Raw genomic sequence first — 24,752 nt, 5'->3', positions numbered from 1 at the left:
AAGAAGCCACGCCACAATTATGAACCATCCCATGTTTCTTCAAGGGTGCACCATGTTATAAAATTGTGCACCGAGTACAACCGTATTCTTGCAAACACAAACCGTATTCTCGTCATCATAAGTTTTATATAACTTCAATTGTTTCATCATGCGATTTATTGCCCATCTTGAAACTTTATGAACAACTCCCCTTAGAAGCAATTTTTCCTTAATATGTTCCATCGGGAATTGGTGTACACTAAATTGCATACATTTCCTAATCTTTACGAGATCACGATTGGTGAATTCATGGATTGCTTCTTGGATCGACACAACTCCATTTTGACTACCAATTAGTATTTTCTTTAGTCGACCATGAGACCCCTCCGCAATGCTTGTCGCCTCGTTCTTGAAGTTACGATATTCATATGTCCATGCAAACACAAATCTCTCCTTAATCGTTAACCATTGTTTTTTACAATACTCAACCGGTTTTGGGTAGTCCGTGCCGTATTCATCCTTAAATTTCTTCAATTTACATTCGTAAATTTCCTCGGTCATCGACCAAACGATTTTGTCCCATGCTTTCATGAACATTTTCCAAATAATTCCATCCTCCTTCCACTTTTCTTCAAATAACCTATCCTCTTCCTTACGTTCTTCCACGGTTAATTTACTAATGCGCTCATCCTCTTCCTTTGACCTCTTGGTACCCTTCCTTGGTCTTTTAGCTTGGAAATGATGATGGCAATTGGTTTTGAGATTGCATTGAATGTGCCATGTACATTGCAAGTTTTGAGCTTCCGGAAACATTACCGCTATTGCATGCATTAAGTCTTGATCGTTATCCGTTATAATAACCCTTGGAAAATTATCACCGTTATAAATGGATCTCAACGTCTCCAACATCCAAATGAAACTCACATTGTTCTCATGATCCATTAAACCCCATGCAATCGTAAACGTGTTTTTGTCCGAAGTATGGCAAGCAATGTTCAACAACGGCATGTTATACTTGTTTGTCTTATAAGTAACATCTATCAACAAAATTTGATGAAAACATTGAGTCAATTGGATCATTTCGGGATGTGCCAAGAAAATACGAACCACTATACCATCCTTTTCTTCCTTTCTCAAGGTGTAGCCGTGTAACTCCGCTAACCACTCCGATTGTTGCATGACCGTTCTACCATCCCATTCAGTCCTTTTGATCGTAGGTAGGGCCGACTTAATTGTAGACAAAGAAGACAAGTTGCCGGGGTCGTCCGCCTTTATTTTACTTAAGATCGCACTCGCTTTTTGGATCCGCATAGACCTCACCGTCTGCATTTGATGTGGTTTTAACTTGGCAACCATTACATGTCCAATTAAATCCAACGGATCATCATGGTTGTGACAACCGTTATCAACTTTATATATTTTATACTCTTTACCTTTAATACCATCGGGCTTATAGAAGACAATCTTAAATGGGCATCCTATCTTCTTGGTATTGCTTCGGTATTTCCTATTCTTCTTCCGTACGTACTTACTATTCTTTCCCTCGCGACTCTTTCGCGTCCCACCTCGCTCACAAATCATTTCAAATCGAGTGTCACTAACATGATTATTTTGAACTACCACGTACATGTTATCTTTTGCCTTGTTCATAAGCCATTCCTTTGCCTCCTTCTTACTTCCAAATGTCTAAACGTGCATAAAACAAAACAAATCTAATAAGCATAACCATTTAACATATAAATTTTGAAAAAAAAAGAAGTAGTAATGAGTATACCAAATCGTTTGCATAGTATAGGGAAGTGTCGGGCCTCAAATAGAAATCATCAACAAACTCTTTAACGGCCCGCATATGAAAGCAACGAATTATTATACAATAATCGGAGGTTATTAAATAAGTCAAACTGCCGAATATACTATATTCGGAATCCTATCGGTTACCCAAAACACCCGATTTATGCAAATGAATGTACACAGTTTACTGAGTGCAAAAAATGATATAATCGGAAGCTAAAATATATAGTAAAACAGCCGAATATAAATAACCGGGAGATAAATTTAATCGATAAACATCCGATTTTCAAGTTTTCGGAAATTTTATTTTGAGGCCACTGTTATATTCGGCAGTCAAATAATGTTAAACTATTACCGATTGTAAAGGATAAGAATACCGAGTTTTGAAATTTTTTGAGGAATTCGTTTTTGGGGCCATTCGGGGGTAAATAACTCTACATAACTACCGAATGTAGATTTTTTTGGAAAACCAGTTTGAGTTTTTTTCTCATATTCGGCAGTAAACTACTATCTTGGAACTACCGAATATACATATTTGGTACTCAGTATGTTATATTCGTAAGTTTATTCGAGAAATTATCTACCGAATCTGGGTAGTTCATGGCATTCAATGCATGCAATAATCGGTTTTTCTTGTTTACAAAAGCACACAAACGCATGCAAATCGAGTATTTGAGTTTCTTAACACAATACCCGTGTTTTACATGCATCACTAGCTTCAATATCAGGCGATTCTCCATTTTCTTCCATGAAAGGGTCGTCTAGGTTTTCCTCTCCACAAAAGTTTGGATCATTCAACATATACCCCAAATCGTCTTCTCTAAACGGTCGTGAACCCTCAACATTTTGTTCTTCGCCATGATTCTCACCTTCTTCTTCTTCATATCCATCCATTTTTGTAGTGATAAAATGGGTTTTCCCTTTTTTCCTTCACCTTCTTCTCTATAACTCTAACAACTCAAAAATGAAAAAGAAATGAAAAAAATGAAACATAAATCATTCTAATACTGCACCGACTACAATCGAAAATCTGGGTAATATTTTGGCTTCCGATTGCAATTGGAGAATAAAAATGTTATCATATCCTCCGAATATATAAGAGTAATTTTACCATTACGAATTACGCGAGATAAGGGCTGGTTACATTTTCCCTTTGAATGACCTTTTTTATTTTATTGTTGGCCCCTAAATCCTTTTGAGTGGCCCCTAAAAACGCGAGGATCTTTTTGAATAAATGTTTCCTTCTTCTTTATTGTTGGCATTGAAAAAAAAAAGAAGGTTTATAAGCAAGAGAAACTGGCCATGGAGTTGGATGTCAGTGTTACTGAGGGTTTAGTTCTGAAGATTTTGATTTTGTCTGTTTGTTGTAATCCTCATATCATGGCTGTAGCTGCTAATTCTCAGTCAAGAGAGCTTGATCAAACACCAACATGGGCTGTTGCTACTGTTGTTGCTATTATTCTTATAATCTCAATTTCGTTAGAAAAAGTTTTACATCGGCTTGGAAAAGTAAGTAAAGATGACAGTTTCTTCTTGTTTGTACATTAATTAGTTTCAGTTTTGTTTTTGGGTGGAGTGGGGCGTAGTTGAAACTTTTAATTTTTTATGGTTTTTGATTCGAAGAATTTTTTTCTAAGTTGTTTTTTTGCTTGTTCAATTGTTGATTTGATGATGGGTTTTTGTAGAATAAGGATGATGGGTTTATACAAATTTGATGAACAGTTCCTTTTCCTTTTTCATTTTTGTTAAAAGCAAGGATTTTCTTCATTTCTGCTTCTAAATTATGATAAATATGTTCAGTTTGTTGGCCTTAAGACTGCAAACTTTAAAATTTAAGAGGTGTATTCCTCAGGGTTCTGTGTCTATTGATTTCTCTCTTACCAACTGGGGTTCAGCTCTTGAATAGACTAGTTTGAGTTTGGGGGCTGGTGTTTTTTCCCTTTCAGTTCTCCATTTATGAATTCCTTACTGTGATAAATAACTTTACTTCTCTTGGTTTCAGTGGTTTACGGAAAGGCATAAGAAGGCCCTCTTTGAGGCTCTTGAGAAGGTTAAATGCGGTGAGAATATAAATTTTGATTCTCAGTTGTAGCAATATATTCAGGGAAAACCATTGTGATGCCTTTCGTGTGTTCACTGGATGACAAATTTGGTTCTCAGTTGCAGCACTTTTTTGTGATTTCGTTTTATTTTTTCACTTGATGATTAATTTGTAACTGTTGTCATTTGTGAATTTTGTTTGTTGCAGAGTTGATGGTTTTAGGTTTCATTTCCTTACTCCTCACGTTTGGGCAGGGCTATATTGCTAGAATATGTATTCCCTTGAAGGCTGCAGAAACAATGTTGCCATGCCCTGCTAGGCACGTTGAAGAGAAAGACGATGATAAAAAAGAGGAGCATCGGAGACTCCTATGGGTTGCTCGCAGGATTTTAGCTGCTGGGGCTGGGGGTGGAGAAGTTTTCAAATGCAATCCTGTAAGTGTGGTCTGATTGATGTTATACACCATTGGTGCTCACCTCATTTTTTTTCTTTTATAGTTCAGACGAGGGGGCATTATTTTACTCAACTTGTATCACCTAAAGGATTGTATCTATATCCCTACAATCATTTACAATTGCGTTTAAGAACCATGAAATCACTTTCTCATAATATTTGGTAATGCTATTCTAGTCCTGAATTTGTAAACATGACCCCTATTCTGAGGATCATGCCATCTCAGAATTTCTTGTTGCTACTTCTCAGGCATCTAGTGTGCTTCATGGATTGGTTATTTTTTCTACCTAACATCCTCAGTGAACTTCTTTTGGAGCACCTCTCCGAAGAGGTTCTATAGTTTAGACTGTTCTCGAGTAGTTTATAGTTTACACAACTTATATTTGATCGTGATTACTTCCTAATAATGACGATTTTATTTCACCTAAGCAGGGGTTCGAGCCACTAATTTCTGAACATGGAATACATCAACTTCACATTTTCATATTCTTTTTAGCAGTCTTTCATGTAGCATATAGTGCTACGACGATGGGGCTCGGAAGATTAAAGGTAGGTCAAATATGATGCACCCTCATCATTTGTTTGCATCTTGCTGTCTTCAGTACTACAAATTTGAAATTTCTCTTAGTGGACTGTATTTTGTTGTTCACTTATGTAGTTGTTTTCTGCAGATTCGTGGATGGAAGGAATGGGAGAAAGAAACTTCATCGCACGACTATGAATTCTCAAATGGTATTTTCTGCTGTTTTTCAATTCAAACTATCTTGACGTGGAACACCAATCTTTTTCTTTTTGTCATCATGTGGTCGCCATTGAGTTTCATGTAACACTAAGCTTGTTAGTACTGTACTTGCAGACCCTTCAAGATTCAGGCTTACACACGAGACATCTTTCGTGAGAATTCATTCCAGATGGTGGAATAGGATTCCTGTCATCTTTTACTTTGTAAGGAGATTTCTGACCCCACCCATAGACCATTAAGAATTCACATTTCCTTCTCCAAATGCTAATCAATTTGCATTGCGGTCTCATAAATGCCTTACCAAACTATTAACCTTTGCAGGCTTGCTTCTTTAGACAATTTTTCAGATCAGTTCGCAAGGCTGACTACTTGACCTTGCGTCATGGATTTATCAGTGTGAGTAAATCTGCTTTACTTTTAATTTTTGTTATTTTTATACTTATATTTTTGCTGCATCTATGTTGTAATCTAATTATCATTTTTGATGTTTGTAGGTTCATTTAGCTTCTGGAAGTACATTTGACTTTCAAAAATATATTAAAAGGTCATTGGAAGATGATTTCAAGGTGGTTGTGGGAATTAGGTGTGTATCTTTAACTCAATGAAATAAATTTCTTATAAAACTGGTTGTAGCCAACTGGTTCTTTGCCACCCCATATTACTACACCCTTTTAGCCTAATTTCTTCATGATGTTTTGCAGTCCTGTTTTATGGGGTACACTTGTTATCTTTTTGCTTCTCAATGTTAGCGGCGAGTTTTCATTTTATTACGATGTTAAGTACCTTTCAGTTAGAAATAAGGAAAAAAAATACCTAGCCACAAATCTAATTCAAGACGTCTTTGTACAATATTGTCTCTCTTTTCAGGATGGCAGACATTGTTTTGGGCATCCATCATTCCTTTACTGGTAAGTAACACCCGGTGGTAGAAAAAAGTCACATTTTACCAGTCATTTTTTTGTTTTTTTGTCTGTACTAATCTCTTTCGAGTAAGAAAAAAAAATGTGACAGTGATTTCTATTTGCAGATTATCTTAGCAGTTGGAAGGAAGCTTCAAGCTATAATTACAAAAATGGCTCTTGAAATCACTGAAAGGTATGCAGTGGTTCAAGGAATTCCTCTTGTCCAAGTCAGTGATAAACATTTCTGGTTTTCCAGGCCTCAGTTGGTCCTCTATCTTATCCATTTCACTCTGTTTCAGGTAGTTAATTTATCTGAAAAGTCTTCATCTTTTATAATTTTTTACTAGCAATTTCAGTGAAAGCATAGGACTTAAGTCGTCCAATAAACTTTGTTGAATATGTGATGGTTATTTTCTACACATGGGTTCCACAAGAAAGACGTGTTAGACTTATACTCCGTAAAAATCTCGAAGCTAAAGCATACAGTTCGCTATCATTTTTCCTATGAGTCCATGTATCCTGACTTTGCTTATTGCCTTGTATTTTGCAGAATGCGTTCCAGTTAACATACTTCTTTTGGATATGGGTATTGCACTCTTCTTTATTATTCCATTTCACTGATGTTTAGCTTCTAGATGACTCTTTGTTTTTTTTTCCTGTATTAATTGTAGGGGAATATGATTATTTAAATAGAACTTCGTTTTCTAGTTGAACTTTTGGATGACTCGCATTTAAGCCTAGCTTAATTCAATATGTTCTCTTTGTGCAGTTTGAATTTGGGTTGAAATCTTGCTTCCATCAAAATTTCACACTTATAATTATAAGAATTGCTCTTGGGTGAGACTCTCCCCACGACCATCTTCTTTCCAATTCAAACTTCCTACCAAAGTTGGTGTGAACGTCTTGGATTAAATATTTTTGTTTTGGTGGTACAGGGTGGCAGTACAACTTCTGTGCAGCTACGTTACACTTCCACTCTATGCCTTGGTAACTCAGGTAATATCAGTTGCTATACTTAATCTTAAGTTTTACTTGACTTAGTATGAAATTAGCGTTGGCACTTCAGCCTGTAGGCTCAAGGTTGGCCACTACGTTTCTGGGACCTAGACCTGTTTGATTTGACTACCTGGCCTGGCCCAGTCAGCCTGTGCTGCAGATCTTCCAGGAGGGTGTTGGCCCTGCTGAGCTGAAAGATTAATGAATTACTGTTGGAATTTGCAGATGGGTTCGACAATGAAGAAATCAATCTTTGATGAACAAATGTCAAAAGCGATTATGAAATGGCGGGCAGCTGCAAAAAAGAAGAATGTAGGAAAGTCTGCTAGGAGCACTGGTCCATCAGTGACAAGTACCCCTTCACACCCACTTCACCGGTTTAAGACAACTGGTTATTCAACACGCTCATTTATGTCTTCGTTGTCTAATAAGGCATACTCTGACACTGAGCTGTCAGACATGGAAACTGACCATTCACCAGAATCAGCAACGGCCACTCTTATTGCTAACATGGAACGAGGCGATGTGGAGTTAGAGTCTGAAATAATAGAAGAACATACTCGTAATGAAGACGATTTCTCATTCGTTAAACCCGCATTAAGATGATAACAGTAAATTTTAGTATTTTCTCTTCATTGCGGTACTTGCAATGAGAGTTTTAAACTGTCTGATTTTCTGGGTGCTCCATTGATTTTTACTGTACCCAAATATTTGATTCCAGGAAAATTTCCAACTTGTATAAATGTGATTAATTATTAATCATGTGTTCTGTTCCTAGAACACCAGCATTTTTTGTGTGCATAGTTTTCATAATTTTGTCCTTCTGAGTTGCAACTTTTAGTTAACCAAAATGGAACATGGTTTGTTTTCCACACTAGCACCTCAAAATTGAGTAAAAGATACTCCATCTGTTTCAGGAAAAGTGATACACTTTTTCAATTTAGCCTATTTTAAGGCAAACGTAAATAAAATGCTGAAACGGAGGTAATATGAAACTAGCACAAGTAATTCTGTTTGCAGGCTGAAAGGCTTACATCCGTTGCAGGCCGAAAGGTTTACATCCGTTAAAGGTTATCTGGGCTGGCTGGGAGAGTTCAGAGACTCGGAGGTCTTTCAAAGAATGATTTTTTTGGGACCATGATTTTTTTGAGGGGACCATGGTTTTATTAGGCCATCTTCCTTATAGTGATAAAGGGTGTTCTAAAACGTTGAAATGACTAATCTACCCTTAACCTAATTTAATTTAAAACCAACCTAATAACCACCTTCATATATAACCACCACCTCCTCCCACCATCACCGCCCACCACCACCACCACCTCCGATTATCACCACCACCAGCCACCGATTACCACCACCACCACCTCCGATTATCACCACCACCAACCACCGATTACCACCACCACCACCGCCCACCACCGCCGATTACCACCACCACCACCTCCGATTATCACCACCACCAACCACCGATTACCACCACCACCTCCTCCCACCACCACCGCCACCGCCTATTTAAGAAATGTAACAACATCAATGCAATCACAATTAAGTTCGGTTACATAATAATTTTTTCGAGCATAAAAGACGCCAGCCGCAACCTGATTCTACCATGGGACCACTCCGGAGGTATTTTCCAACAAACCCTTCACTTTAATTTGATTTTGATTGCTTCAATCGAATAGAAATCATCAAAATAGGGTTTTAATAGGAGTTACAGAGCGATGTTCGGTTAAGCCGATTTTCCAAAAAACCCTAGTTTACTAACCGAACTTCTTGAAAATGAAGAACACAAAGAACAATTCGGTTCTGTTGGATTTAAAACTAAGTCACCGAACTTTCTGTTCGGTTGTTTCGCAAAAAATTTTAAAACTACAAAGTAACCGAACTCCACCCTTAGAACCGAAAAAAAACAAATCCAGTCTAACCGAACTGTGTTGTTGTGGCAACTATGTTGAGTTCCAAAATAACCGAACTTAGCCAATAGAGTTCGGTTTTGTTCGCAAAAACTTTTAAAACTACAAAGTAACCGAACTTAGCCAATAGACGCTGGAACTTCACATTTTTTTTGTTTGTTAAGTTCAATAACTTCACAATTTTATCGCAGAAACCGAACTCAGAGTTCGGTTGGTTAGCTGTTAGGTTCAAGTTTGCGAAAGAACCGAACTTTGTAAACTTATATACTCTTATATTATGCAAAGTTCGGTTAGTTCAAAAGTGCATGCAGTTTGCGAACCAACCGAACTTTGTACACCAAAGTTCGGATAGTTGAGAACCAACCGAACATAATGCTGTAACTCCTAGAAATTCTATTATTTGAGAGTTCGGTAACCTACGTGTTTGGAACAAGTAACCGAACTACACTTTCAGATGAGTTCGGTTACTTGTTCATCTCACGGGGCAACCGAACTACAGCTTCAGATGAGTTCGGTTACTTGTTCTTCATATAAAGTAACCGAACTGTTCAAAATCCAGTTCAAATCCGGATCATTTTGAAGATTAACAAATATTCTAGGAGAGGATGGAGATGAAGAATCAGATGAGTTTTCATCATTTAAATACTCATACTTAGTGAATTGGAAAAAAAAATATTTTCCATGTTTTTCTCCTTCATCTTTTCTAACTCTACTCTCTCAATAATTCTACTCAACTAATAATAAACCCATTTTTTAATTTAATCTCACTAATTATTTTTAACTAAATCATTTACTAATCATAACCTAAAATTAATTAGAGGGTAGATTAGGTATTAAATAAATAACTAGATATGGGGTGACCTAAAATTACTTCCAATGTCTTTACCCAAAATAAAGTCCCTCCAAGAAAACCATGGTCTCCAAAAATTCGTTCCTTTCAAAGAAACAACAAAAAGAGACCAGTATTACCAACTGTGGCTATAAAAACTGAAATGGGTATTATCCCGAGGAATACACAATTTAGGGGTAATTCTGTAATCTACAATATATGAAAACGGATAGAGCATATGTGAGGAAGGCGTTTGTAATCTGCACTGTTTTAATTAACGGCCATGACTTCAATACAGAGCTTGGAGAGATTGGCAGTTGATGTCTTCCACTGCTCAAAATCAAAACTTAGAAATCAGAATCAAATCCAGACCCAAACTCAAAATAAAGTTGTTTTTCCAATACCCATTTCAAGGAGAGCCGCAATTTTGATTTCTGTTATTCCTTTTGGTCTAATTGCATTACCTCCTCCATCTTCACAAGCTAGAGAGAGAAGGAGCAGAAAAACCATTCCTCCTGAAGATTATGTTACAAACTGTTAGTTCTCCTTCTCCATTCATATAATTGTTTGTAATTTTTGCTAAAATGTTGACATTGTTATAAGTTTTGTATGGGTTTCTAGATATTGGAATTATCCGTTGGTTATGCATTATTCAGGGTGAGAAGTTTTTATGAGAATCCCAAATTCTTGAAGCACATGACTGAATTATCTGAATCCACATTACTCAAACAATTTATTCGAACACAATTTTGTAATTGCATGAGCAATAGGAAACAAAAAATTGCCTATAGCACAACTGCGTAATTTGAGCATGTGGTACTATCTCTTGGTCATCAATTATGATAAGGATCCAAGTGATATACATCTCCTTGGCTTTGAAATCATCGAATGAAGGATTTTATATGTTGTACAACATGTGATGAGGAATTATACAAAACCACTATCTATGTATGACCTTGTAATAGTGTGCTGGTCTTGTCATACTAATATCACTTCCTTCATACTAATATCACCGGAGTTGATCTGTTATCAATTCGAGGGACCCCTCGCATTGGTTTTGTGTTGTTTCTTCTTTTCATTTTTTAGTTCGAAATCGATTTCATTCACACCTTGTGAATCGCAGCTGATGGCTTAAAGTACTTCGATCTCATTGAGGGCAAAGGCCAAACAGCAGAGAAAGGATCAATTGTCCAGGTTTATCTATAACAGAAGTAGTGCAGTTTTACCCTTTCTTCGCCATTGTATCCAATCCTAGTTTCCTTTTGCTTTAACTTGTTTATTTTTAGGTGCATTTTGATTGTGTGTACCGTGGTGTTACTGCAATATCGAGTCGGGAATCTAAACTCTTAGCTGGAAATCGCGCAATTGCACAGGTTATCTCTCCAGGCCGAATACTTTTTGTCTTCATAATGGATGATAATGCATCATTGATGGAGTAAATAGAACTGACACAATAATCCATTGTCAAGTAGCCGTATGAATTCAGGGTTGGAGCAACTCCAGGAAAAGAAAGAAAGCGGGATTTCGTAGATAGCGCAAATGGTTTGTTCTCTGCTCAGGCTGCACCGAAACCCCCAGCAGCTATGTACTCAGTAACTGAAGGGATGAAAGTAGGGGGGAAGGTATGACAAAGCATTGAGCTACACATATATCACCTTTCAAGATGTCATATTGCTTGTGACGTTTGTTCAGCTATATGTGTCTGTTTTACATCTGGAATTGCAAGTTATCCTCATTTCAAATCTTATATTGCACTGTATGTTTCTAGCCTTTTGACTGTTCATTTGATCTCACTGTGTACAGAGGAGGGTAATTGTGCCTCCAGAAGCTGGGTATGGTAAAAGAGGAATGAATGAAATCCCGGTAAGTCCTACTTTAGTATTCATCGTCAATTCATTAGAAGGAAAAAGTTCTCTTCCTAAATTCATGGTATTCAGCGTCACTACTTTTTCACGTTCTTTCTTTACAGTCTGTTATGCTAAAAGCTTAAATTCCAGAGAGTCCATTTGTGAATTAGTGTTTCTAGTCATCACTTGATCAACCCAAGGGGACGATATTCGTGCATGTCCGTGTCCTTTAGTGTCTAAAGACTCCAAACGTGCACGTAATTTACGTGATGTGTGATTTATTAATATGAACAAACTTTGAATGTTAATTCCAATTTCCTTTTGCAGCCAGGAGCTACTTTTGAACTTAACATAGAGCTTTTAGAAGTACTAGCACCCGAAGCAAAGTAACTTGAGCTTGTCCAGTTGTGAGTGAAATACGTGTACCATAAATCCGTTTTTATTACTTAAAACTGCAACAATGCAAGCTTTTGCAGAAGAAGATTGTCCTCTTTCCGCGCTCATTCTTTTTGTAAGTAAAAATATAGTTGTCGTTCATGAAATCATACTTGTTGATAATTTTCAGATGATGTTATCTCAACTGGCGTTTTCCTATGGAAACAAGTCAACAACATCATAATTGTACTCTAAGTTTATGCACAGTTGAAATAATTTTGATTCACTGAAAGGATCGGAGTTTCTAAATTAGGAAAGACGTAAAACTAAAGAATAAAAGCTTTTGGCGTTTCTAACTAAGAGAAAAGCTAGTCACTGATTTGCTGTGCAAGTGTAACACGAATTGAAGGATGATATTTGCTGAGAATTGCTCCTCTTTGGTAAATTTATACGCATTCAGCTCAGTAGAAATATTGAACTTGAAACAACGCTGTATGAAGCTTGAAATAACAATACTGAAGCATGAAGAACACCACAAATCAACCCTTATATAATGCATATCTACGAAGTTGAAATGTTGGTAATTGGCTGAATTACTTGATCCAGCAAAAAAAAAAAAAATTTAGCAACACTTGGTATCAGATGAACATTTTGTACTAACTGAAATCCAGGGTGGGATTGATGCTTCATCAAGTGGGTCATCCACGAACCATGGTGCTTCATTCTCGTTGGGACATAAAAAATAACAAGTTCCTATGGATGAGCAGCTATGATTGAGTTAATAGCTGCATCACGAGGAAGATTTTGAAGTTAACAACAAATTTAAACATCCCAGGATAAACCTTAAATATTTGAGTGTAGATGTTGCTATGTACATATCAACAACAAGCGGGGATAGCTCAGTTGGGAGAGCGTCAGACTGAAGATCTGAAGGTCGCGTGTTCGATCCACGCTCACCGCAAAGTCTCTTTTTTACTACCTCCGTGTTCGATTCGCGTATAACCTTCTTTTTACTCTTTTCCCAAAGAGATGTTATCATTTTCTCGATTCTTTTTTTCTTTCTTTTTTTTGACAAAACTTATAAGGAAGAAAATCATTTAAAAAAAAAAGTACAACAAAAAAGAGTAACACGTACTTTCAAAAGTCGATAATCACTAAAATTGCCTGTTTGTTGTCATCCTCATAGCATATATTTTCCATTATACAAAGAGACGTCGGAAAATATATATATAAAAAACAACACTGCATGTAACTACGTGTCATTCGATACCCCAAAACAATCCCTCCTAAAAGTTAACAAAGTAATTATCTAGTTGTTAATCACTCAATACATGGCAAAGAATAATATTGTCCAAATTTTCCTTCCAGTTTTCTTCACTATTATGTATTTTCAAGATCTTAATTCTTGTTCGATCGATGATGTGCGCTTATTTTGAATGAACCCTTCGAAGAAATAGTTTTGTATTTGTTTACATATTTTGCAATGTAACTTTAAATGGTTCACAAATCTTCTTCTCTATGACATTTTTTTTGCTAGGGAAAATACTTCATTGAACTAGAAAAATATTACAGATATTCAGCGAGGAAGTCTGGAATAATACCGAACTATCGCGATTGTTTCTAGAAGTTCTACAACGTTTAGCTACAATATCAGCCAAATGAGCGAAATTTCTGTTTGAGAATTCAAATCTAATAAGCTTAAAGAAATTCATGACTGTCTTGCAGTCATTTAAGATAGAGTTACTAAACCAACATAGTTGGTTATTATTTGAGTTCAAGCAATCTATAAATAGTTTTGCATCGCTGATGAGGCAAAAAATGTCATTTCCTCGCTCCTTTGTCCAAAGAACAATTTCAAGGATAGCCAAACTCTATGTTTCTTCTACATTCCTTGCTAGCCCTGAAATGATCTTGCATCCGAGATAGGTCCATGATTGTTATTTATGATCAAAACCAATACTTGTTAATGTTAGAATTATGGTCAAAAGAGGCATCAATAAACAATAACACAATCCACAAGTAAGTTATTGGCCACCACAATAATCTAATCCCTCATGATAGGTACTGATGCATCCAATGAGAACCATTATTATTTAGGTACTGTTCAGTATCGTTTGCTAGTTTAAGAGCTACTCTAGTTGTATCGTGATGATTTAGAGTCTTTGTTTTTAAAATGAAAGAGCATTTGTCTTTCCAAATACACCATGTAATTGTGAACACATCCATAGATTTATCCTTAAGAGAAGGATTAGTCAACCAATTAGAAACCTAATCAGATATAAAAACATTCATAGTCGAACCTTGAGTAATCAAATGAAATTAAGGTGTGATAGACCACACTTCTTTTGCAAAGAGACAATGCAAAATGATATGTTCAACAAACTCATAACTAACAAATTATACATATTACTATATGTTATGACCATAACTGAACATATATATATCTTAGCAGGAATAATTGCCTCATGACATTTCCATATGAACAACTGGACTTTTTGGAAGTAGTTTCAGTTTCTATAGTGCTTTATAAATAAGATTCACATTACTAGGATTTTGGATGTATTAAACCTGACCTGAAATAAGTTTATACGCATATTTAACAGTGAACTGACAACTCTTAGTGGATCCATAAATAATCCTATCCTTACATGTAAAAGGAATTCTAGTGCTAAGGAGAATTAACCAATTCAGGGTTCCAGTTCTTAGTGTTTTGATCAATAAATTGAGAAACGCAATTTTTTGGATTAAAAGTAGACACATACAAAGGTTGAACAAGGTTAAGTATCCAATTATCTCTAAAAGCTAAGATATCTTGACCATTTCTAACTTCCGCAAAAGAGTTTTCCGAAATAAAACCAAGACGTGAACAAATATTTTTCTAGACCCAAGAAGAGTCTTGCTTCTTATTATAATAAAAAAACTCGACCAAGTTTATAATATTTGCATTTTTAAATTATGGCACACAAATCATTCTGGGAATGAACCAATTTTCATGCATTTTTACTCAAGAGTGACAGATTCACATGTTTCGTGTTTTTAAAGACGAGACCTTTATTCCAATTGGTAGGGTAAAAACCACCAGGTCTAGTTTGACACCAAAAGTTCCCTTGGGATCTCTCCATTTGATTAACAATGTTATCCGGGATTACGAAGGTATTCATGTGATAAATAAGTAAAGTTTTTAGCATATTTTAACCAAGACGGATTTCCCTGCTTGATTTATTTTTTTACCCTTCTACTTAGCCACCCTTTTATCAAACTGATCATTTAGGTGATTGAAATAACCAGAGTGATATCTAGTAATGAAAATAAAAATAACTAAATATTTTTCATTTAGGACAATTTTCTTGACTTCAAGAGATCTAACAAGAAAAACTACCAAGTCCGGATAAATATATTTTATTTAAAAAATGCCATAGTTTTGAAAATTTATGACTTGATCAGAATAACAACTAAAATATTTAATGAGACTCATAAGAAAGTAAGCTTCTTTGTGTCAAACTTTGACAAAAATGAGACAGTCATCTGCGAAGAGCAAATGAATGATACTTGGGGCCTCTTTTGTGATTTTTATTCCATGTATAAGTTTAGAGTTTTCTGCATGGATCAGATATCTTGAAAAAGCTTACATGCATAAAATAAAAAGATAAAGAGGAAAGGGACATCCTTGTCTCAAAACTCTACTAGGTCTATAAGCTTTATAAGGCGTACTGTTAAGCATTAATCTTGTTTATATTTTAAGTCATCTTCACCATTAATATTAGGAGGCACATGTTTGATCCATCTCAATGAATATGGAAAATCATGCTTTAACGAGAGGTATGTATCCATAATTAGTAGACAATTATATATGGATTTGAAGGGGAAAAAACCATATGAATATGTGATAATTGCATCTTCCGGATTAGACATCAATGGAAGTGATCCAAGTTGCACCTTCATCTTTTTTATGAGTGTTTGGGTATGTGGTACTTTGAATCGTATATCCCAAGCGTTATGAGAGATCACATCATTTATTGAAGCTTGTTTTTCCTAGCTAATTTATATACCTTAAGAAACAAGTCTTTCAACTTTTTTTCACCCCTCCATTTATCCCACCAGAACTTAGTTGAAGTCCCATTACCTATCTTTGTTGTGAAATTTTTTTCAGCTATATGATTGGATTTTTAAATACCTTTCCAAAAGATTTTCTCCATTAGTTCAGAGTTATTTTTAACCCACAAATCTTGTTCTGATACATACTGAAAAAGCGGGGGTCTAACAACCACACCCAATATTTCGCTTAGAAATCTGTATGGACAAACTCTAGTATACTTTCTAGAGAATCAACTAGACAGTCAGACTCAATCAAGATAAAAGTATATCAAATAGTTTATATCTCAATCTCTCGATTTGATTTTTACTCAAGCAAATAGAAATATGTGAGTCTTTTTCAAAGAGAGATAACTTGGATGGTACCAAAGACCAATATCCAAGTGTCAATCAATTTAAATCAACAAACAAAAAGTTGGATATTCTAATTGATCGAACAACGCACAACCTGAATTATTTCAATTATATAAACAAATATAATGCGGAATAGAAATAATACAGACACCAGAATTTTGTTAACGAGGAAACCGCAAATGCAGAAAAACCCCGGGACCTAGTCCAGATTGAACACACGCTGTATTAAGCCGCTACAGACACTAGCCTACTCCAAATTAACTTCGGTCTGGACTGTAGTTGAACCCAAATCAATCTCACACTGATCCAAGGTACAGTTATGCTCCTACGCCTCTGATCCCAGCAGGATACTGTGCACTTGATTCCCTTAGCTGATCTCACCCACAACTAAGAGTTGCTACGACCCAAAGTCGAAGACTTTAATAAACAAATCTGTATCACACAGAAAAGTCTATGATAATAGATAAATCCTTCTCCCACGAATATACCTACGAGTTTTGTTCCGTCTTTTGATAAATCAAGGTGAACAGGAACCAGTCAATAATACCAGACTTATATTCCCGAAGAACAACTTAGTTTTATCAATCACCTCAGAATAATCTTAATCGACGCAGCGAAAAAATATATTGTGGAATCACAAACGATGAGACGAAGTTTGTTGGTGATTACTTTTTATCTTGCCTTTCGGAGATAGAATTCTCAAGCCAATTATTACAATTGTACTCGTACGATAGAAACAACAAGATCATATCACACAACTACGATAAAAGTAGTATTGGTCTGGCTTCACAATCCCAATGAAGTCTTTAAGTCGTTAACCTAGTTTAGAAGAAGAAACCAAAGGTTAAAGGAGAATCGACTCTAGCTCAGCACAACTAGTATCACACAGAATGTGTGGGGATTAGTTTTCCCAGTTGTTAGAGTTCTCCCTTATATACACTTTCAAATCAGGGTTTGCAATCAATATTAGCTTAGTAACAAAGCATTCAATATTCGTCGTTAGATGAAAACCTGATTAGATTCAAGTTAATATTTCTAAACCATTAGATCGAAAACTTAGCTTGTCACACACAAATGAAATGTCCAATTTTGGGTTTATTTAACCGTACCCAAACATTAACATTTGTTGGTTCAACAAGTCAACCAAAAGGTTAACCATATGATTACTCTCATATCAACCTTATTCTTCTTCACCATAACTAGTTCAAATGACTCAAATGAACTAGTTAGAGAGTTTTTCAATTGCAAGGAAATCTTATGTAACTACATAAGACATAATTGAAGCAAAATCTGTTTGATTCACTCGAATCGGTTCATGAACTTTATAACTACGATTTGCAAAAGCATTCCTTAGTTTATTTATACATTAGTTCAAGAACAACCAACTTTAGATATAACCTGCTCAAGTTCACGGACTAGGTTCGCGGACTTAAGCTCATGAAAGGAGTACACAAACTCCAGCAGAAAATCTCGGGCCGAGAAGTTCCGCAAGTTCGCGGACTGAGTTCGCGGACTTGGCTCACGCCACTTCCATTTCTCTTGATCAACAAAGTTCGCAAACTTTGGTTCAAGGAATAAGGACTTATGCATATATGTGTTTCCACAACAATGCTTATATCCTACCAATGGTTATGTAATCTAAACTCTCATTTCAATCATTGAAACATTCTCAGAGAACGTTATATAGCCGTTATTCACATACCATTTTTCGTCAGAGCAATTTTCAAAGTGATTGAAACATAACATGACTTTCGTCACTTGGTAAAGATGAATTCGGCTAAAGCGAAAGCTTACCAACACACATTTCGAGAAATAGATAGGCGAGATAACTCGGCTCAAAATAGCAAATGTATATAATGAAAGTCTGTATATCAAAACGACTTTTGTCTCAAGAGTAGGAGATAGAGTAAATAGAGTTTTGAGTGACATATAAGTTCAAGTCTCCACATACCTTTTAGTCGATGAAAATCCACCAGTTCCTTGAGTAGTCCTTCGTCTTGTATGATGATTGCCATGGAGTTTTGAGCTCAACTACACTTTCTATCCTAATCCAAGACCTTAGCTCTAATAGGCCAGTAATCAAGACTTATAGTTTTGATCACTAATATTGACAAACATGCTTGAGATAGAAACACATGCGAGTTCGACCGAGCAATGCTCTAACACATACATTTTTTTATTAAATCACTTTTCTTCACTGGAAATGTTTCTCATTATGATATCTCCATGTCCACTAAGCCATCAGTACCAAACCACCACATTTTGTAGGCATGCATGATTTTTTCCAAGCCATCTAATTTGTTTCTTCTTATCCGTTGAAGATACCTACATAAAATCTCTCAATAAACAATGTAAATTCATTCTCTTTGATTTTTTAGGTATAAGGACATGTACGTAATACAATGGGAGAGCTGACAATGTTGCATTTGATGAGAACCACTCAACCAGCTTTTGAAACTTATTTTCCTTGTCTATAGATTTAACTTTTTTTGGACTTCCTCAATGATCTCATTCCGTATTTGGGTAGTGTTGCATCTGCACCCAACTGGCATCCCAAGATATTTGGGAGGCCGATATTCCACCTGACATCCTAGTATTATAGCTAATTCTTTGTCTTTGGCATCAGCTACAATGCTCACTATTGTAGTTTTAAGGATCTTGATTCTTAACCTATAATAGCTTCAAGGATTTGCAAAATTAAATTCAAATTCTTTTTTTCTTTTTTTTTTTTCTTTTGCATCAAAAGATAAAACCAATATGTATCATCTGCAAATTTCAGATGAATTACAATCATTTTTTCCACAAAATTACATTATTACACTGCTTTGTCCACTATAATTAATTGATCTGAATCAACTGCTAAAAAAAATTACTTACTGATTATTTGTGAACTGAGAAGAATTTCTTTACCCAAAAAAATTGACATAATAAGATATGTTTGCAGTACTGAGTAAATATTTGTTAGTCTTTGACTTTTATCTTGTGTGGTTGTTAATGAAGGGTGTCAAAATCTATATAAGAGAATTTTTTTTCGAAAGTATATTTACGACACAAATTATCTTTATGTGTGGTTGATAATGGAAGGACACCAAATCCATATAAGACCAAGCTTGTTCGAAAATACGTTTAGAAATTTTCATTTTTTCTTACACGAATTTTGATGCTCTCCCTAATAAATTAGTACCCCACAAAATGGGGTTCTTTTTGATAAACATCATTGTCAATATGCCTACGCCCTATTTGCCCAATGTAACATTTTACGTGGAGAAAATATTTGGAGAAAATTCGATAGAAACTTTAACCAAACTTTATTTGCAAGCTTATTATAGGAGCGGCATGATTTATTAGAGGGGCGGCATTGTGATAGTAATGTCCCTTTAGTTGGTTAGGGGATGTCCTAAAGGGGATGTAAATTGACTAGATTATCTTTTTCACCTTAAATCAACCAAAATCAAATCAATTTTTTTAAACCTAATGAATCAGAAAAAATCAAATCAGTTTTTTTTCATCATTTTCTTCATCTTCTCTTCTCCTCCATCAACCGTAACCTCCATTAAAACTAAAAATTTCATCGTCTTCGATTAATCGACGATTCGAAAAATGTTTGGAAAAACCCGGTTAGGGTTTAGTTTATCGTGTTGGATTTAAGTTAATTTTGTATCAAAAATTAGGGTTTTGTATGAAAATTGAAATTGAAATTTCTGGTTGCATGTGAGTTACGGTTGGTAATAACTCAAATACGAACCGTAACTGTAGATTGGGTTGATGTTACAGTTGGTTTTAACTCAAATACCAACCGTAAGTTCTTAGTTTTGAGAAATATGTTCAGTTTCGGTTTGTATTTGCATCATATTTATCAACCGTAATTGAGTTACGGTTTGTTACTCAAACAACCATACCAACTGTAAATAATCCTGTGTCTTAAGAATTTATCAAATAATGATTTACGGTTCAAAAGTTAAGTTAACACACCAACCGTAGGGTAGTTACGGTTGGTCTCGATTCATTAGTTACCAACCGTAATTTAGTTACGGCTGTTGTCTAAATTTAATTACCAACCGTAACTGGTTTTACAATTGGATCTTCCCCAAATTTAACCAGTTACGGTTGGTATTCGATAATTTACGAACCGTAACTAAGAGTTACGGTTGGTCACGAGCAAAATTGCAACCGTAAGTTCTTCTGAAAATTTAAAAGTTTTGATTTTGTTACGTACTTTAGATAATTTTGAGCGAAAAAAAGCTAATGGGAACTAATTTAGAAGTATACCGGATCACTGGAGTCACTTATTTTAGTTGAGTGAATCAAAATCTAGGGTTTCACAAATATCACAAAAGTTTTTCTTTTTCTTCTCCTCTAAACTTTTTTCTTTTTAACTCTAAAAATCTGATTTTTTTTTTGATTTTGAGTTAATATAAGTGAAATTAATCATTAACACTAAATTTGATTATCATCACTAAACTAGGTTATTAATAATGAGGATTAATTTGTTATTTCCAAATTTTTTTGATAAGAGACACCTTGAATGATCATGTAATGATCCTTTTTGTCCTATTAGAATGCCGCCCCTCTAATAAACCATGTCATCCCTATAATAAGATTATTTATTTATTCCTCTGCTGCACTCTCTTTAGTGCTTTAAGTTCTACCCATTTCTTCAAGATTCCTAATTCATTTACACTTTCAGTCCATTTAAAACTCAAAAAACAAAGAAGCCGGGACAAGTTCAGTGGCTGAGATGTTTGGGTGTTTATCCAATTTATTTGTTTAACTCTTTAATTTTTAATTATTTTTGGTTGATGAACCATAACTCTAAACTTAAAAACCAAGAATTGGTTTATTTCAGTCACGTCATACATTTTTGTTTCTCTCTTGGAGATATCATGAAGTAGTTGTATCCACTTAAAGACACCTACTCACGTGGCTACATATATCTGACTTGTGGACATAAGTTTAAGCTACGTAAATGACAACCACCACCCAGAAATATTCATGTTCTTGCACAGTTACACCGGTCACCCAAACTTGTACTGATGCCTCAAAACAACCCAATGCCTTGCATGCTCGGTGCTCCCTACTCTTTGAACTTGAAGTGAGTGTGAGTAATAAACAACATATACGTTGCACAATCAAAATACAACTGGCGTCAGACGATATCTCAATTACAGTGGGCTGAAACAACCATTTACCAGACAGAACCGAAGGGAACTTCACAAATTTCGTAAAGGGTATTTTAGTCATTAACGTTTGTCCTTCACACGAAAAACCATCGTATTAAATTCACGTTCTTTTCCTACACCATTTTCATTTTCATTTCCCATTTTTTCTTTTGCTTCTCTTGAGAAAGAAAACAAAGAATTAAAAAACTTTATAAACCACTCCTCACACTTCCCCACCACCGAACTCCACAAATTTCACTCCCAAAACAAAACCCTCTTCTTCTGCTCTCTACCTTCACTGATCTATCTCACTGTAATCTGTAATGACTTCTCCATCAACATCAGCAGTAGCAGAACCACCATCACCAATTATATTAGATTCGGATTTCATTGTTATACTGGCAGCGTTACTATGTGCCTTAATCTGTGTTATTGGCTTAGTTGCAGTAGCTCGTTGTGCTTGGCTTCGGCGTACGAATGGAGATAGTGATAATAATCCTTCAGCAGCTTCATTACAATCACAAGCGAATAAAGGATTGAAAAGGAAGATTCTTAAATCATTACCTAAAATCACTTATGATAAGACATTGTCAATGGAAGATTGTGCTATTTGTTTAAGTGAATTCGAAATTGGTGATGAGATTAGAGTGTTGCCTCAATGTAATCATGGATTTCATGTTACTTGTATTGATACTTGGCTTGGTTCTCACTCTTCTTGTCCTTCTTGTCGTCAGATTCTTGTTATTCTTAGATGTAAAAATTGCGGTGGATTTCCAAATACTTCTTCCTCTTCATCTTCTTCTGTTAATCATCATCCTCCTCCACCCCCACCTCCTCCTCAAGTGCTACTACAACTCACTGAAGCTGAACTGAAGGCTAGAGAAGATCATATTAATCGATTTTTGCCCTAAAATCTGAAGGGTTTCTTTCTTTTACTTTCTGTCTTCAGTTCTTTCTTTCTTCTTCTTGTAATTATTTGATTCACAGAAAGAAATTGAAATTAATCTAACTATTTATGAACAATTAACAAAAAAAATTGTGTTTGAATATTAGTGGGCAGGAGATTAATCCAATTGTTCAAATAACCAACATAATGTCGGCTTAGAAATATCCATGGGTTCAAAAACTAGAAGAACTGATGGCTGAAGTTCTGATAAGATTTCAGTGATATCACTGTACCAAAAAAAACAAAGGACTGCTAACTTACGCGTGGTGCGTAATCATCAGATGGTAAGAAGAGTGCAGAGGAGATGAGGGTTTTTCAGACTTTCTAGTACGATTAAAATCACTGGAAAGATTAGTTTGGAGTTACCTAGAAATGCCATGTTTCATGATGTTTGTTTTTGTAAAAAGTTAGAAATGTTGGAAATTTTGGGTTAAACAAGAGGATGAAGAAAATGGTGTATCCCGACTTCAAGGCTCTTTCGATTCTTTTAGACAATAATTCGACCTTTTCCAATAAATTTGGCGAGTACAAACGGTCTTTCGAATTATGCCTTCAGGATTCAATGAAGCTCTAACACCGTAATCGAATTCAAGGATTGTACTTCCTTGATCCGACCAAGAAACACACTGTATAAGGTTCTGATGATGCTTTTTAGAGAAGAAGAAACCAGATTGTTTTTGATGTGTTGGAATGGGAGAACATCTTCGCTACTTATAGTGATATTCATGCCTGTTGGTAGTGTCGTTTCATCACCAACAGACGCTTCCAAAAGCCATTAATTGTGGCTTATGAGAAGAGACGCGTATGTTCAATTTTGAATGGAAACTTCTAGGTTTTACAAAGTAAAACCAGAAAAAATTTCCGCGAGACGCTGTCTCGGACTCTGCTAGGGGGCGTTGCCCCCTAGACCCCCACAACCTGACCGGTCAGGTCGATCACCGTATAACTCTGCGTAGTGGCAAACCTTGAAAATATCCAACATTCTCCCCCTATTTTCAAAAAATGAGAAAAACACAAACACACACAAAGTAAAAAAAATAATTTAAATCAGAGTGGCTTCATCACTAAAGTGACTGTGTACGTACCCGAGTGGGATCAAGCCAACGTAGTTCACGCTTAGTTTGGGAAATAAGCATCATCGTTGAAACCAATACATAAACGATAGGTATCTTTTGGATTTGAACCTTCACTTAGTGTAAGAAATTCAAAGCCTTATCGTTATCGAGGTTCAGTGGTGAAACTAGTCTTGAACCAAGTACCCCTAATGAAAAAACCGGAATTTCAACACATATTGATTTCTGAGAATAATGTGTTCTGTAGCTCGCACATTAACGGACATGTGCTTAAATCCTGGATTCATGAGTCTTCTTTAGAGAACGGTCTTCTTCTCTTAGGAAACGACCTGATTTCCATACTCATATAGGTAAGTCTCGAAGGTATTTCTGCGAGACACATTGTGATAAAAGTTAGACTTATTAAGGATTTTCATCCATCCTGTTTTCTTTCAGAAAACCAACACTAATTAGAAATGGGAAGTTTTGTATTAGTGCTCCATAATCACCTCCATAACTTGTTGGTACCACATTGAACCTTGTTTATCCTTTCCAAAACATAGGTTGGGTTTCTGCTATGGGCGATCAAACTTCATTCACAGACCTTAGTCCCATTTCATTACACTTTATTGAAACCACTGCCTTTGGTAGACTTTTTGTAAATGGGTCTGCCAAGTTCTTACTTGTTTTAATATAGTTTACTGCAACTACTCCTCTTTTGAGTAATTGTCTTACCATTTGATGTCTAAGACTTGCATGTCTTGACTTTCCATTATAAGTCTTGTTAGAGACATTATAAATAGTTGCTTGATTATCACAATCAAGACCGCTGGACATGGCTTCTTCCAAAATGGGATTTCAACAAGTAAGTTTCTAAGCCATTCCGCCTCCTTACATGCATCGATTAACGCTATCAATTCTGACAACATTGTTGAGTCAGAAATACAGGTCTTCTTATTGGAACTCCAAGACACAGCAGCACCTCCTAATGTAAATATTCATCCACCAGTCGACTTGGATTTGGATTCTACATTGTTCCAGGTAGCATCACTGTATCCTTCTAATACAGTGGGATAGCCGTTATAATGCAAACCATAGTCAATGGTTCCTTTCAAGTAAGCCAAAACTCTTGAAACTGCTTTCCAGTGTTTAACTCCTGGGTTACTTGAGAAACGACATAGCAATCCCACGACATGAGCTATGTCCGGTCTTGTGCAATGCATAGCATACATAAGACTTCCAATAATACTAGAATACTCAAGTGGTGCATGAGTACGCCCA

General features: G+C 35.7%; 3 protein-coding genes and 1 non-coding gene across 4 annotated transcripts; all 4 read left to right on the top strand.

The window, feature by feature from the left end:
• Window positions 1-3,053: 3,053 nt before the first annotated feature.
• LOC113357013 (MLO-like protein 9) lies at window positions 3,054-7,705 on the top strand. Its single transcript, XM_026600269.1, has 15 exons — window positions 3,054-3,279; window positions 3,773-3,830; window positions 4,019-4,245; window positions 4,697-4,813; window positions 4,936-4,996; window positions 5,121-5,209; window positions 5,328-5,402; window positions 5,501-5,589; window positions 5,708-5,757; window positions 5,874-5,914; window positions 6,034-6,207; window positions 6,459-6,494; window positions 6,678-6,745; window positions 6,844-6,904; window positions 7,130-7,705. The coding sequence occupies exons 1-15, from the start codon at window positions 3,073-3,075 to the stop codon at window positions 7,508-7,510; spliced, it is 1,734 nt and encodes a 577-aa protein (XP_026456054.1). The 5' UTR covers window positions 3,054-3,072; the 3' UTR covers window positions 7,511-7,705.
• A 2,191-nt stretch (window positions 7,706-9,896) lies between these two features.
• LOC113357012 (peptidyl-prolyl cis-trans isomerase FKBP18, chloroplastic-like) lies at window positions 9,897-12,160 on the top strand. Its single transcript, XM_026600268.1, has 6 exons — window positions 9,897-10,182; window positions 10,770-10,840; window positions 10,933-11,019; window positions 11,119-11,268; window positions 11,450-11,509; window positions 11,821-12,160. Exons 1-6 carry the CDS (start codon window positions 9,930-9,932, stop codon window positions 11,881-11,883), a joined length of 684 nt encoding a protein of 227 aa, XP_026456053.1. The 5' UTR covers window positions 9,897-9,929; the 3' UTR covers window positions 11,884-12,160.
• Window positions 12,161-12,756: 596 nt separating this feature from the next.
• Window positions 12,757-12,829, top strand: TRNAF-GAA. Its single transcript has one exon. It is a non-coding gene; the product is annotated as a tRNA-Phe (tRNA).
• Window positions 12,830-21,489: 8,660 nt separating this feature from the next.
• Window positions 21,490-22,482, top strand: LOC113361530 (RING-H2 finger protein ATL8-like). Its single transcript, XM_026604752.1, has one exon. The coding sequence runs from the start codon at window positions 21,797-21,799 to the stop codon at window positions 22,382-22,384; it is 588 nt and encodes a 195-aa protein (XP_026460537.1). The 5' UTR covers window positions 21,490-21,796; the 3' UTR covers window positions 22,385-22,482.
• The last annotated feature ends 2,270 nt before the right edge of the window (window positions 22,483-24,752 follow it).

The sequence above is a fragment of the Papaver somniferum genome, chromosome 3, assembly GCF_003573695.1.
Source record: "Papaver somniferum cultivar HN1 chromosome 3, ASM357369v1, whole genome shotgun sequence".
Classification (NCBI taxonomy): domain Eukaryota; kingdom Viridiplantae; phylum Streptophyta; class Magnoliopsida; order Ranunculales; family Papaveraceae; genus Papaver; species Papaver somniferum.
Note: the sequence above shows the minus strand (reverse complement) of the source record. Positions and strands in the feature narration are given on the sequence as shown.

Coding starts and splice junctions, on each gene's coding strand:
- LOC113357013 (XM_026600269.1), top strand. CDS start 3,073: ATGGAGTTGGATGTCAGTGTTACTGAGGGTTTAGTTCTGAAGATTTTG. Junction 4,997..5,120: donor CGACTATGAATTCTCAAATG/GTATTTTCTGCT, acceptor CTGTACTTGCAG/ACCCTTCAAGATTCAGGCTT. Junction 5,403..5,500: donor TGCGTCATGGATTTATCAGT/GTGAGTAAATCT, acceptor TGATGTTTGTAG/GTTCATTTAGCTTCTGGAAG.
- LOC113357012 (XM_026600268.1), top strand. CDS start 9,930: ATGACTTCAATACAGAGCTTGGAGAGATTGGCAGTTGATGTCTTCCAC. Junction 10,841..10,932: donor AGAAAGGATCAATTGTCCAG/GTTTATCTATAA, acceptor GTTTATTTTTAG/GTGCATTTTGATTGTGTGTA. Junction 11,269..11,449: donor GGATGAAAGTAGGGGGGAAG/GTATGACAAAGC, acceptor CACTGTGTACAG/AGGAGGGTAATTGTGCCTCC.
- LOC113361530 (XM_026604752.1), top strand. CDS start 21,797: ATGACTTCTCCATCAACATCAGCAGTAGCAGAACCACCATCACCAATT.